Consider the following 15946-nt stretch of genomic DNA (forward strand, 5'->3'; position numbering starts at 1 on the left):
TGCGTGTTTGAAATGCAAAAGAGGAAAATGTTATGAGCAAATACAGCTCCTTTCCTAAGAGCTGCAATATTGTTCCTGGTGGTCATTCTCTAGACATGAAATGAACGTTTAAAGAGATTGGTTTGATACACTGCTCAGTGTTGTGAATTCAAATGAACATTTTATGATTTCATTTTCTCAACGGGCCTCAATAGTAACTGTTGGTATAAAATATTTTTTTTATTTGTTTTCTGAACCATCTCCTAAAGTCACATAAATATAGAACTTCAGATAGTTATCTTCAGAATTGTTCTGAAGCTATGACTTAAAACTAGAGCTGAATAAATGACCAGCTCAAATATTTATCTGTTATTAATGGCCACTCCACACCATGGGATTTCTGTTTCTTTTAACTCTCTCTGTCCTTGGAAATTTGCCCACTTTATAACAACCAAACAACTCAAAATGTGCTCTCCATGTGGACAGCTTGCTATTCAGCTTTCATTGTGTTATGTGATATTAAAGATCTGTTGTGCCTAAAGGTTGGATGATGTTTCTTTGGTAGACAGCTGATACTTACTAAATCTTTTAAAATGCCATTGTGTTTGCAGCATTTCAGACCACATCTTGAAGCCTTACTTTACCCAAACACTTGATCTGTATATGTCCTTGGTTTGTACTTACATAAGCTGTCATCCTTAAAAGTTCTTGAAAAATTCTGGCACAGCCAGGGTGACAATAACCAAGCCAAGCCTGGCAATTTTCTAATTTGATTTCCCCCTTTCCATGGCTTCTAAGAATAATACTTCCCTCACTTCATTTTTACTCTTACTTAATAAGAGGCTTTCCAGATGTTTCTTGAAGTATTTCAAGCTGTGATTTAGGGTATATATTAGGATCCCTACAGATCCAAATGTGTCTGGGCTACTAATGTTCATGTTCTTATTAAAAACTGATCGTTAGCTGAGCTGTGCTGCTGGGGAAGATGAGATCTGACTGCCTGAGTTACACGTTGCTTTCAGAGGTTGGCTGCCTGTTACATTTGATGTGTTTCATTTTCAGCATAAATATGAAAAACCAGGAGACTTGTTCAGTGCTATTGAACTGTTTCAAAAGTGTACTTACTCATTTCAATCCCTGAATATTTTCAGTTGTTCAGCTAAGTTCATCAGATTGGAGCATCAAAAAATGCACTTCTGGACTGCACCAGTAACCTCTGCAATTGTTTTGTTTTAAAACTACTGGGGAAAAAAAAGGAAGCATTTATTCCTGTTGGTCAAATGAAGGTGATACTGTTTTGGCAAAGTATCCAGCTAAAATTCATATCAATTTAAAAAAAAACAAATTCTAGGATTTTAGCTGCATTATCCTAGAAACCATCACCACCAATCACCTTTTTTTTGAGAAGACAGTAATAGGTTAGTCAAGAAAAAAAAAGTGACCACTAGATTTTGGCATTTGCAGCCAAGCCTGGACAGTGCTTTGGACCACTGAAAAGGTCACAAAAAAGCATAGCTATTAAATCATTATTTACACAAAAGTGCAAACTAGTGTTATTTATAGGCACTGTGACATGTTGAAAATTACCCATGATAAGTAAACCAGTAATGAATAATGTAAACCAGTGATGAAAAGCATTTCTGCTTTTCTGAGCTCTACATGAAGGCTAACCTGATAGCTTTGTATCTAATTAATCATCTTTTATAGAACGTAAAGCCAGGAAAGAAGCACCTGGATGTTGTTAGGTCCCCAGGCACAAACTGGTTCTGATCTCTGCTCCTCTTTCCACATTACCTCTTAAGCAGTACCGAGGTTTCAGTAAAGTCCAGGGTGTAATGTAGACTTTTATGTATGCAAAATTAATGTAATATTTCTGATGAAAGGATAATTGAAAGAAATCTGAAAGAAGTGGGGCATGTATGAGTTGAACTCCAAACTCCAGCTGTTTTAGCCCTTTTCTCTATATTAAATGGGAATTAGAGGACGAATGTGTCTTGGGTAAAGTTCATTTCTCTACAGAGGGTCACCATGAAACTTAAACATCTTTAATTTTTATGAGGCTATAACTGCAATGCAGGAAGTGCAGTCTGTGTAATGGGGTGAGCTTGGTCTCAGAAAAAACACATTTTTTAAAGGCTTTGAATTGCTCAATTTAGACCTGTTTCTTTAAAATAAGCAGGGATAGGGGTGACCAGTAAATAAATAAGTTCATAGAAAGCTAAGACTAAACCAAGGAAAGTTAGAGCCCCTGAGAAATACCTAAGCATTTCCTGAGATCAAAAATAATTTTGCACACAAGGTCTTTTATTGGCTGATTAGAAGGTTTCTGATGGACTGTGAGCTCTTGACAACCTGAACCACAGTGAATGAGGTTACATGGTACCAGTTGCCCTTTTCCTCAGATGAGGCATTATGAAATCTTTGTCTTATAGTTTTCTGCATTTTTTCTCACCTTTCTTCAATCACATGGAGCAGCATAAGGAATAAACTTTAAATTAGCCCACTGTGAAACAGACATTTGTCTGCAATAGAAAGGACAAAGCCAGATTTGATTTTAAATATTCTTACTAGTACTGAGAACAATCTGAGAAATTAAAATTTCTCAGCAAACAATTTTGAATGTTGAATCTGATTTTTAAAGCCAAAAACTACTCCTCTAGCAATGCACCTTTACAATAGGGTCAAGTCCTCATTAATGAGCAGAAGGGCAAATACTATCCTGCCAAACAACCTTTGGAATGATTCTTTTAGCACAACTTCAGTGAAGGCAGGTGAAAGGCCTGGGCTGAATTCCCAGTAGTCTTGGCACCCTTTGCCAATGCCAAGATTTTTGTAGCTGTGTAAGCAAAAGCAGATGTTAAGGAGCTGGCATATTATGGCTGCTTGCAGGGAGCTTCTCTTTTTGTATGGGAAAACCTGAGCAAAAGCCTGAAGAGGTTTCTTTGAAAACAATGTAATGAAAGCTCCCACCATGGGCTATGAATGAAAAGGAAAACAGGTCAGGAAGGGATAATCCAGGAAAAGATGTGCAGTAGGGGAGAGGCCAGGAAGGAGCCAGAGCAACAGAGGTTTTCTCAGAGTGGCAGACTAGGAATATGCTCTGGACAGCAAAAGACTGGCAGGATATGAGCACAGTAGCTTGGATTTGTCAAGGGCTGTGAAAAGATGTTAAAAAATAGCTGTGAGAAGAACCTGGGAAGGAGATTTAGCTGTTTGGATGACGAGAAGCAGCCCTTTGGGATGATGTGTGAAAAAACCATCTTCTAGATTAAGACATAACCTAAATAAACAGAGTTGGAGAGGAGATTCCTTGACAAAAGCCTTCTCTGATTTGTTTCTGGGTTTAGGCTTGGATAAGAGGCAGAATGATAGTGTTGTCCTGAGCAATCAAAGGAAGAGCTAGAAGGGAGTGCTTTAGGGGAAAGATGTGAGCTTTAGCTGTGCTGTCAGCTAAACATCCAAAAGGTTTCAGAGCTGAAGGTCGACAGTTCAGTCTAGATGGAAAAGTAGGTAAAAAGAGTAAGAGCTCTAAACTGTCAGCACTGAAGTGATTGCTGGAGGTGAACAAATGGTGTCACAGAAAAGGGGAAGAAATTAAAGTAAGGGAAGAAAGGCTTTCCCAGAAGCCTGAGATATGGAGAAAATGAGACAAAAGGACACGCTGGAAAAGTGGTAAGAGAAATCACAGCAAAATGACAGGAGGAGATGAGAGTCTCCAGAGCCAAGGGAAGCATCAGATTTCCTGGCATGCAATTAAATGGGTTGTAGGCAGTTGATAGGTCAGAAAGGATGACGTTGAGAATTTCAGCAAAAAGAAAGTCTAGGCAGGGCCTGTAGAGCTTTGAGATGAAAGAATGAAGAGCTGGGATGGTGCTTGAAGAGCCAGGAGGGCTAACAGGGAGAATCAAATCATGCTTTGATTGTGACACAAAGAAGTTAGTCTTGAATAGATAAAAAAATAGCCTAGGAAAAAGCATATTCATAATATGCTGAACTAACTAGTTTTAATGTAATGATCAAAAATTTTCTCCATCTCAGTCTGGGTCCTAATTTTGTACCCAGACCTTTTCTTTTAACAGCACACTGAAAATCCACATGTGAAGCAATTCCAGATTTTGTCTTATTTGGAAATCTCAGTGCTACTTCTCACTTAGTGACCCCCATCCCTCAGCCCCTCTGTGGATTCTTACACTTGCTTAATTTGCTTTCCTTACCTTTGTTTAACAGAACTAAAGTCAGGCTTGAGGAGAAAAGGACAGACTCTTGCAGGCTATCCAGGTGTCTGCATTGCTGCACAGCCCAGCTGGACAGACTTCTAGCTGGAAGAATTTCATATCCAAGTCAGTTCAAACAATACCAAGATGAAAACTAGAAAGAAACAAATACAGTTAATCAGTATTGAACATTATACTTGATTTGCCAAAAAAAAAAGGAAATACAAAGAACTTAAAATCATTAAAATTATTATTAAAATGAAAATTATTATTAAATTATTAAATTATTATTATTAAAATTATTAAAAAGCACAAGTATCTAACACCACTGTGTTACTGTTTATGCTGCAAGCATTTGGTTGTGGCAAAACTATGGATATTGCAGCATTTAAGTGTAGAAATGCAATATATATTAGACAAATACTTTCTGCATGTTTGCCAGTTTTGATGTGTGTGTTCAACTTGCATTTTTGTGTTAGGGTACTGAGCATGAATCCTTTAATGGAGGCAGCTGAGTGCCATGCAGCTCTCATTGATAACAAACCAATGTTTGAGTTATTGCTGAGCAGGGTCACAAATCCATTTTGGTCACAAACCCAACACCTGGCACCATATGAGCTGCCATGAAGGAAATTAACCCCAGCCCAACCAGAACCACTAGAAACAGTAAATCAAGACTAAGGTCAAATGTTGCAGGTGTTTGAGAGGAACCAGATCAAATCTAGCTATGCCTTTTATTAATATTATTCTATATTATTCTTACTGGGCTTACATGTTTTTTACTCTGAAGGCTAATATGTAAAATTTCTTCAAGCAAAGCTGGAGGAAAGTGATCCTTTAGCTATAACTATGTTTATATTTGCTCCTAATTTCTGTTTTTCTGAATTTCTTTACTACGTTTGTATTATTATAGGGCTCATCTAAAACAGGTAAAATAAACTAAGGTGTTACACCTTTACTCCATTTTTTTTTAAAAAATTAACTTTGTCCTCATACCATTTGTATTCCTCTAGCAACATCAGGATGATACAGTGGGTCTTTTATTGCCTGCTGTATTCACAAACTATAAAGCATTTTATACATATATATGTGTGTGTTATTTAAAAAAAAATATTGTTTTCTCTCTTCTTGCCAGTCTGCATGCAGGCAAGAGTGACTCACTGGCATTTTCCTTGCCTTCTTGCACTAACATAAATATTCAAGGTGTCAGATGGGGGAAATCAGGACCTGGCTGGAGATTTATGCTCAGATCTCTGCACTACATCTCCCTGAATTGCATTACAAAGGTCTCTGGATGCCCCAGGTGACATTTTGGGGTTTCCTCTTGGAGATTTCTGCCTTCACAAATAATAGCTTCTGAACTATTTCATTACGGACAACTTGGGGTGCACTCAATCAGTAATTTGATTGGGGGAGGAAAAAAGAAAAAAAAAAATGAAAAGATCCTGTCATCTGCTTAGTAATAATCACACACATTTCCTATCATTTAGGTCTGTAAGAACTCCTGACATTTGAAGATGTCCTACCGAGTTGCCATGGCAACAGGAAAAAAAGAAACCGTCAGCTCTGAAGATTGCAGTTTACAGTTACTGTTCTTCACTTCCAGGCCTCAGTTGCTCCAGATTCAGCTTAATTTGCAACCTCACTTAATCTGTCTGACTATACTTTGGTGTTTGACAGCCTCTACCCTTCCTTCTGTTCATTAATGGATTCCTTTTGCAAGACAAGGTTTATGCAAATTTTCTCTGAATGTTAAAAAGACCACGACATCTAAACTGGACCTTGGGGGAGCAGAAAAAACAGATTGACTCCATTTTTTTCTATCTGTTGACTTGTTGCTATTCAAATGTTCAGAAAATATTTTGTCTGTGGGTTAGTATTTGTATATGTATGAGTGTATGTATATATATATATTTATATAGAGAGTTTACCACAGGTTTAGCTTTTATAAAAAATATTCATCTGGGGTGTGCAAGGGACAAAGCAGATGAATTGTAACTGTGCTACCATGGCTAAACCTAGAGGATTTGCTGTTGATCGTGTGGCCAGAAGGAGAGAGCCTTTTGCAACCATTCCTCTACACCACTCACTTGGTTGACACCAAATAGAGAAGGCTCAGGGCTCTGCAGCATCACTTCTCTTACCTCAGGTTCAGCAAACAAGTAATGCAAGTCCTCCTGCCTTGTTTCTGATCTGAAGAGCTCTCCTCATGCCCCAAGCTGCTTCCCCATCCAGGCAGATGCCACCCACACCAGCTGGGTCTCCACTGACAGCAGTGGGAGTGCTGGGCCTGATTTAAAGGGGGTTAAAATCATCTTTCCTTGATGTTCCTGCAGATGATTCCTTGCTGGGGCAGTTTACAAAATTGAAGTCCCTCCTCAGCTCTGCAGGTGAGAGCAGCAAAAGCAAAGAGTCAAAGCAAAGCTCAAAAAAAAAAAAAAAAAAACCAACTCAAAAAAAAGCAAAGCTCAAGCATTGGGCTGGCTCAGCCCCTCTGCAGCTGGGGTGACATAGGTAAGCACGAGGAGGCAAACAGATGCCCTGTTATATAAATATCTTCACACACACACACACATATATATATACTTTTGAATATATATATATATACATACATACACATGTACACGCAGTTAAGAGTAACAAGAGCATTTCTTTATGTGTGTAAACTTACCACACTTCTTGGCAGAGAAAAGGGTGTTCGTTAGGTATATGAATCCTTTTTTATTCTGTGAGCATGTAAGGTGAAAAAAAAAAACCACAAAAAAACAAAAACAAACCTCTAACTGTATCAATATGATCATCTTGTTAATAAATTGTAAATGATCCATCAAAGCTCACACCAAATTTTTATAAGATTAACAAAAGAAGTATACTAGTGACAGACTGTGGCTTTTATTAGAGCTTGCCAGTAACTAGGGTAAGGTGAGTGTCTTAGAATATTTTAATAAACTTGCTTATTTAAAGTTTAAACAAGAAAGCTTCCTTATGCAATAGAACTTTGCAGCTGCATTCTTTAGTTTGCATTTTTACAGTACTTACAAAGTCATCCTGTATGTTGTCTTTACTACAGTGAGATTATAAGCATATCTTCCACACCACATATATGTTTCAATAGTAAAGCTTTTTGGAAGCATTAAAAAGTCCAAACATACATTTAGTTTCCCATAATGCTACACTAGCTATTAAACGTGTGTTGGTGGTTAAAAATTGCTGTACAATAGCTTTTCTCTGACTTCCTGTATTGTACCAAATATGAAACAGGTTTATTTTTTTTTTTTTAATCAAAAGGAATAATAACAACGACAGAGGGAAAATTTCTGTTGTGAACTTTCCTAATATTGTGGATTTCTTGATAAGATACAAACTATCTTCAGACAGGAACCTATTTTTCTTTTCTAGCTTAACTCCTGGAGTCCTGACCAAAAAAAAAATAAATCTCCCACTGACCTGGTTTCTCTTGCAGCACCCTCCAGGTATTTCAGTAACCAAAGTGGTGCTTTGGTGAGAGCTTCTGTTGAGCAAAGGGCTCCAGGAGTGGGCTGAAAGGCAGCTGCAGGGGTTCAAGTGGGAAAGTGTCTGATCTCAAACATTAACATGGGTAAGCTTCTAGTTCTCTGCCTTGTAATAATCATATGCTGCTGCTTTATCATCCAAAAATCTTTAAAAATATAGTTTTCAGGCAAATTTTTCAAAAGAGAAAAAAAAAATCAACAAATGCATAACACTGGATTGTCAACATGTATAGATAAGGAATGCATCCCAATGCACCCAAAGATGAATTGCACTCTGTGCTTTGATCTAGAAAACTTCTACTTTTAATAAAAGAAATCATAACAGTCTTCCCAACAAATAGTCCTCTAACTCCTTTCTTCCTCTCCAGCAAAACCCACCTCTGGAAAGACACCCATTGACATTACTGCCATGTCTATCAAAGTTTTTCTTTTTGCCTGTTTAAACCAAGGCTCCCATAACACTGATGGATCAGTTCAAGGGCAAACAAAATGAGGAACAAAGCAAAATCTCTCCCTGGGACTACACTAACAATGGGAAGACTCTTTCTACTCCTTTGTGCCCAAAGAAAAGATCTTTCCTCTTGACTAATGCTGCAACCTTTTGACATGCAGAGTGGTCAGTATCATGGCTGAGACACTGAATCAGGATGCATCAAAAGCCTTCACTCCCATGATTACCCAGATTAAAGCCTCTCAGCCTTTACTGGGCATCCCTAGGCTTCAGACAGAGCAAATCACTGGGTACCTGAGCATAAAGATGAAGCTCCCATGTTAATGTTTCTCCCTCTCTGTACCTGAGAACAAACCACACTGACTTTCTGTAGCATTGTACTAGTAAGGAATCAGATTAGAATCTGAGTTTTCCTACCTGAATAAGACAGTCAGCTCTGGCTCAAAAAAAATTGTACCTGTTACCTGAAAAAAAAAAAAACAACAACAACAAAAAAACAACAATAATTTATTAATAGAGAAGCTGCAAGAAATGTTTGTCATTATTTTATACTCAGTTATGTTTAACAATTGTTCAGTCAAGCTTGCTGGTTTTATAACAGAACACTTATTTCTACCAGGACATTTTGGTCACTACAATGTTTATTTCAGTTTGGGTTTGTACACATACAATGCTATCCAGACTCAGCAAGGTGGTGAACTTGATGATTTTTTTCATTTTGTAACATGCACAAACCTCCCTGTGCAAAAATTGTTTCACTTGAAAAGAGACTTTGCTGTTAAAGCACAAATTGGTTATATCAGCAAGAGGAGTTTATTAGCAGGAGAAAGGTCTCATTTGTGGTGTACTTGCTAACTGAACCCTTGTCTGTACACCTCATATCTGTGCTTTTGCAATATGCCACATAATAATGTAAATTTTGTTCAGTAGCTGTAGGTCTGAAGAAGAAAACAAAGGGAAACAAGCTGAATTTCCTACTGAGCATCATGGAAAATTAGGTAGGAGTTGGAACACTGGCTACCACACTTTCTGGGCCCTGTTCTCATCATGTTTACACTGCTATCAATCACAGAGTAGTTCCATTACTAGAATTGCTTGAGAATCAGTTAATCATATTTAGATGAACTTTTCCATCTACCCCTCCCCACATCCTGCTTCCTCTGGTCTGCTCTGAGTAGCAAAGCAGCAACATTTGTCACAGGCTCATTGAATGCTTACACAGTATTGAAATTCTGTCTTTGGGGGCAGAGAGAGAAACTCACAGCTCAGATGCCTCCCCCAGATGCTTCCCTTCCTTCCCCAACCACCTCCCCATGGCTCCAAGCCATTCAGCATTATTTAGTCCAGCATTTATTTGAAATGCTTTTAGGCAAATAATTTATCCTGGGCTCTGGGATGGTCAGTGAAGTTAGAGATCAGTATAATACAAACCTCACTGAATTAGGGACTTCAGTTTGTACAGCCCTGGTTTACATGATTTATCCCTAAAAAAAAAAGACTTGCATATATTGACAACTATTGTATCACTGGTCTTTCCTTTGCAGAGACCTCCTGTCTGAAATCCTGAGAAGGCTGCCAGTTTTCTTCTCAGTTGCTACTAATACACTCAGCCACTTGGAACATAGCAGAATTTTGTACATAAATAGTTTCCCATCTCTGTATAAAGGCTAAGTTTCTTTCTGAATGGATTTAATAATGTCTTATTTAATTTAAAAGGAAAAAACCAAAACAAAACCACAAGATAAATTATATTAAAAATCACATCAGCTCAAGAACACCAAGTCTAAGGCAAAACTGATCCTATCTTCCCTTTATTGCATCTCTAGAAATTCTGTTGTCTGAGGTACAGGGTTCAGTGCTAACAAAAGGATAACTAAAATAGCAATTATTTTTTTTATTACGTCTCTGATCTTTAGAATTAACATGCAAAGTATATCAGTAAGTATCATTACAAGTATTCTATTTCAAGCAGATATAACTGACAACTTTACTACATAAAACTTCCCTGTTCTCTTGCTTCCCATCAAGATACACAAGCTGGGTTATATTTGTCCAAATGAAATGGATACACTCACACACTCAGTGGAAAGTTATGAGTTGCACAATTACTATGTGTGTGTATATATGTAGATATATAGAGATATACACATACACATATAAATATATAAATATATAAAATATATGCAGATGGAGGGAGACTGATACAACATGGGCACTTGGAATAAGCAGTATAATTCCATGAATTATGATTGAATACATGAGTTAAGGAACAGCAGTGTTACATATGCCAGACTGCCTTGATTTTAAAGAAAAGAAAAAAAAGGCAAAAAACCCCAAAACAACCAACCCCAGGCTTATCCCAACTCCCATGTTGTATTTATGCTACCTTTAGCTGTCCCCTCTTAACACAATTATATCATTTGAAGATATGCATTTATGTTTACTGACTCATTTTAGGTTGTCTATGTACCAGCAGGTCACCAGGAGTGGAAAGGGTTTTATAGCCAGAATTGGGCATTATTTTGCTTGCAGTGGGACAGATATTTGGGAAAGTTTCACCCACCTGTTGAACATTACACTCCTCCTCTGCATCAGCAAGGGATTTATTGACCTGTATTTAATTAATGAGGTTAAAAGGAATGCCTAAAGAGAGGTTATGTGTGTGTACACACGTGCACCTGGCCTGGGACTGTAGAATAAAAACATTTCTGGTGGACCCTGATGGTTAATTCAGTACAAAGAAGCTGTGTTGTTCCTGCCATTTCAGACAGAACCTTCCTGTCAAGTCATATTTTCCCCATAACAAACTCTGTCTCTTTAAGTTACCACCAATATTTTTTTTTAAGTGATTTTCTTTATTTAAAGTTCAAGCAAGAAAGGATATATTTTGTTTGATTTTAAAAAATACTTAATTCAGCTACTTTTCCAGTTAATCGTTCCTTTGGGCCCTAGTTGCTGAATTGCTTGCTGTTTCTGAGGTGTAAATAAACATTTTGATTTATGACGTGGTTGCAAAGAAACTTGTAATTTATTTGTGAAATGCTCAAATAAATGATGTATGGGCTTTTACCTTTTGTCTGGGTGTAGACCTTCCTGATGCAGGAATGGAACACTGCCAAACTACCTTGAGGCTGCCAGAGGGCTGGAATGGGCCACCCCAAATACCAGAAACTCCCTCATTGATCTAAGGAGAAGAGAGAAATTGCAGCCCTCATCACTGTGCTGTGGTTATAGAATGGGAATCAGAGAGCTGGAGAGGTAAATCAGGTCTGATTACCCAAAAAAGCAGTAGCAGCTTATTCAGCATCCACTCAGGGAACAGGAATGATTTGCCCATCTCCAGCCCCACTTTCATTCCCAAGGGTTGCACTGAGAGCAATCTGTGTCAGGTGTCCCCGGGCTGGGATGCCTGCAGGAGCTTTCAGGGGATTTTTTTTTGTTTGTTCATCTTCCTTTCCCTGCCTCACCTGGCCACCACCCACAGCTCAGCTTCCAGAGAACAGACTGCCACAAAAAGTGAACACTGTAAACAACACAGAAACAGGCTGAACAAATGTCACTCAGCAAGGGCCACCGTGGGATGCTGCAGGGCTGCCTTTCTGTCACTGCTGTCATGGCCAATTACAAGATGGCTTTTCACTGCCTTGCTTTAGAGCCACATCTGATGTGCTCTCTCCCTGTGCTCGGCTCCCCCTGAAGATGTGCATGCAGATGTGGCCTACTTGCTGTCCTGATTCAGAATATCTTCACTCCAAAATAATTTCAGAGCTGTTATTTATTTCCTTCGAGTCCAAACTGCCTGGGGCCACCTTGCCCTTGCACTGCCCTGATGCCCTTCTGTGCCAGGAGCTGCAGGCTCCAGGGACAAGGCTGCCCATGCTGAGCTCCCACCAGCAGGACTTAAAGGTTTGTAAGAAATTGTTTTCTGTTTTTCCCACTGAGCTCTCATAATCTGAAGGGAAAGGGAGGGGGCTGTGCTCTCCTGGGCTGTCACAAACGTTGAAGAAGGGGGTAGTAGGTGAAATGCATACATACTAATCCTGTCCCAGAATCCAGGACAAGAGTAGAAGGCCTGGGAGGATGAAAATCTTGAAGGAAATTTGCACCACAGCTCTATGGCATTATGGGCTCTTTGTCAAAGAATTCTTCTTCCAGTACAATGCTAGGGCCTGTTGGCTTCCTGAAATTCTTGCAAGTTGATATTTTTGATCTTCTAGGAAGTTAGATAAAGTGACAGACATACATAAAGATAGAATATCCCTGAAAATAGCCTTTTACTACATCTGAGAACAGATGAAGCAGGGGAAGGGAAGGCAGCACTTGAAGGAGACATTTGAGTACAAGCCACAGCAGCTTTCTATCACTGAGACCCACCTCCAGGCTTTGCCTATGGGTGAGCAGCCTTTGAAGCTGAAGGGGGCTTTTTAAGTTGTTCCATAATGCATAGAGGATGAAACAGTGTACATGAAACTTGTGGTGTAATGAGCAAAAGGTCATTACCTAAAAGCCCCAGTAAAAAAGTGCCATTTCCTTTGGTCTTAGTTGAGATCATTGTCCCAAGATAATGCTGTGCCTTGTATCTTAAAAGAGGCATTTGAACCACTTCAAAGTTAAATCATAAGCAAGAAAATGTTAACAGAGATAGAAAAAGCTGAATGGTTTTTGGCCAGGTAGAAGCTTTCTATTGCCCTTTCAACCTTCTTCTGTCTCATCCAACACCAAACGTTCTCGGGTTGCAGTCTACTGTTACTCAGTAACTTTGCACAGTTCAATACAGTGTCTTTTTTTTTTTCCTCCAGCAATAGTAAATCAGAACAGTCCCTTCTGGCTTCAGTACAACCTTCTTACCTGCAGAAACAAAGCAAGGGTCATTGCTCCTGCTGTACAACCATTGGGATGCTCTTCCTCAACCACCACGCCTCTGGCCGGACTCCACTCATCCATCTCCCAGTGCTTGGTGACCTTCCCTGCTCCTGTGGGCACAGCAGCAAGTAAGTTACTCCAGTCCAGTACACTTGCAACATTATATGACACTAAATTTTATTACTTATGATTCATTTTGCAGCTTACTGTTTGCACGTGTAGTTGTAGGATACTCACCAACAATGTTGTGGCTGGATACACTCTTTGTGATTAACTGTCCAGAGCAAGAAAAGCAAAAGAGGATGTTTAGTGCCAGGCATGCTGACAAATCAGAATATAAAATATAGCTGGACACTTATAATTAAGGAATTGCTTGCAAACAGCACTCTGCAGTACAGTTACAATACTGGAGGAACTGGTTTGGGAAGTGGAGAAACAGCTTTTTGTAGTACATCTGAATGAAATAACAAACCCATAAAACTCTGACAGTAGTGTATTTTCAAACCAACCACACATATTTTTGACAGAAAGATGATGAAATGTAAGTACAGTTTTTATGGACAGGATTAAATCTTCTTGTCACTAAGAGGCTTTTAAAATTTTAGCCTTTAGTGCCAGCAGCCACTTGGGAACAAATTTTATCCTGTGCTAATTTTGCTATTGCAGTTGTGTTGCTGTAACTGATCTGCTGAGGACAGTGGCAAGATACCAAGTCTGGCCTGCACTTGCAAATAAAATAATGCCACTTTGTACACAAATGAAAAAAGAATCACATCAGCTGTGTCTCATTCTCTGTGCGATTTGATCAGTTGCAGTAAAGTAATGGTGCTGTAAGACACCTTCCCAGCAACCATAAAACAAGGATTATAACCTGCCTCAGGGTTACAGCAGGTGGTATTGACTTTGCTGGTACCAAAGGACTTGGCCTTTGGTGGGGTTTGAACAACCAGTTCCCTCTGGCTTCTTTAAAAAGCAAGAATCTTTCCCCCAACCAATAAAATATATAACTACAAACTATTTCTTTCTTTTGAAGTCATCGTGAGCTAATATACACTGAAATGTTTCCTGGATCTCCAAGGTAACTTAATTGTTATCATCCTTCATATTGAACAAAACCTCTAGAGAGCAAGTGCCCCAATTAAGAGCTATCCAGCCTTTCATATACTGGATTGCCAAAAAAGCAAAAAAAAAAACCAAACCAAGACCCAAGATCAGGTCTATTCAATTACAATGGGGATCATAGAGAACATGTCAGAGTCCACAGGTAAAGCAAAGTAGAACCAATATATTGTAGTAATTAGAATAAGCCTTGCTATGAGGCAATATATCTTAAGGAAAGATTTAGACCTTTTGATGCAATAAAATTCAGAGGTATAAGCAGTGACCACTGCCTATATCACGTGAGAACTCGACCAGTGCTGGAACCCCAGTCATAGAGCCTGCTAAGTTTTACCATTGTTACTGATGGCAAAAACTGCAAGAATCCATATGAAAATGGCTTTCTTTTGGACCCTGCACATAGAGGTTGAAGCAATAATGGCTCTAGAGGTAAATCCTTTGAGCTGGGCAAAATCCCCTAAATCCTCAGCCCTGCCAAGGGCTCAGCGCAGCTGCTCAGCATCACCCTGGCAGAGCAGCCTGCAGGATCCTGACCTCTGTGGACCCACCAAGCTGTGTTCTCTTGTCTTGACTCCCACAAAGTGCCTTCTTCTCTCTCTGTTCCATTAACAGGGGCAGAGCTGCAGTAGAAAGATAAAAACACATCAGCAGTCCAAGGGCACAGTTCAAAACCATCCTGGCAGCAGAGACAGTGGTGATTCATCCTCCTGGCACCTCAGTTTAGTGACCAAAGAGCCAGAGGCACCTCATGCCAGGACCCCAGGCAGGCACCAGCCTCAGAGCTGATCCCTCCCTGGGCTACCTGGGCAGGGAGGTTGGGTAGCCACAAGGTCCTGTGGTCCAGTTCTTATCACCGAGTTTCTGTGCCACTGCCATCCAGCCATCAGCCTGGCACTGATGCTCTAAGCTTGGCACCTTGTTAATAATTACTCTTTATCAGTTCTGTGATAAACCTCTTAATTGTAATTTTCTGAAATCATTTACACAACTTCTGGGCCACAGTTTTTTCTCATACTCTGACTTTTCCTTCCTTGGTCCTGTGTGCTTTGTTCATTAGCAAACTGGGTGCCTGAAGCTAATGAAATGTGCCCTGTACACAGCTCTGTCTGCTGGGGTAGGGAAGGTGCAATCCAAGTCTTGCTTCAATTTTACACAAAATTCTTTTTGCTGCTGCAGCTTTTCTTTGTCTCCTGTACCAGTTAGGCTAAATAACAGAGGAAGGCACTGTGTGTGCTTTTAAATGCCATTTTTTAGCAAATGTATAACTCACTTATAACAAAAATAGAAACATGGATGTAACAGATTTATTATCCAAATAAAAGTATCAAAATACGTGCATGTATATAAAGCAACTAATATGAGGCATTTCATTAGCTCACACACAAAATAATAGGCTATTTTTTTAATTGGTTATTAAACAGTGAATACTCATTAAAAGCTTGGTTCATTGGGAAAAAAAAAATAAAACTACAGTGCAATTAAACTGTAATAGAGACTAATTAATATGGGAATTGGGGCAATTCAAATACCTTTGAAGAAATGGAAGTGGGGACAGTAGGCATCATGGACCTGTACCAGTCATCTTCATTAGCCTACCAGATGGGGTTTCTGCTACTTCAGGGTTTTACTGAGGGTTCTAATTTTTTGTTTTAATTTCAAAGGGAATCAGGGGAGGAAGGGGAGTATTTTCTGATGTAGTTCTGCACAAAGTCTGGAAAAACATTATTTTAAAAAGAGAGAGCAGATTCATGTATTACTTACCCCCATAAAAGAGACAACTCTTGCTTTCTTTCTGTAGAGACTCTGCA

The 15946-nt window shown here is 39.1% G+C and overlaps 1 protein-coding gene across 1 annotated transcript in view; it reads left to right on the forward strand.

Moving 5' to 3' along the window:
• The window catches only part of CDH13 (cadherin 13), a 407424-nt gene extending 396199 nt beyond the window's left edge, over window positions 1-11225 (forward strand). Inside the window, exon 14 of the mRNA XM_030457618.1 lies at window positions 5684-11225. Within this exon, the coding sequence (XP_030313478.1) occupies window positions 5684-5691 (8 nt within the window). The 3' untranslated portion in view covers window positions 5692-11225. The remainder of the gene's footprint in view (window positions 1-5683) is intronic.
• Window positions 11226-15946: the final 4721 nt, after the last annotated feature.

This window comes from Calypte anna, chromosome 11 (assembly GCF_003957555.1).
Source record: "Calypte anna isolate BGI_N300 chromosome 11, bCalAnn1_v1.p, whole genome shotgun sequence".
NCBI lineage: Eukaryota > Metazoa > Chordata > Aves > Apodiformes > Trochilidae > Calypte > Calypte anna.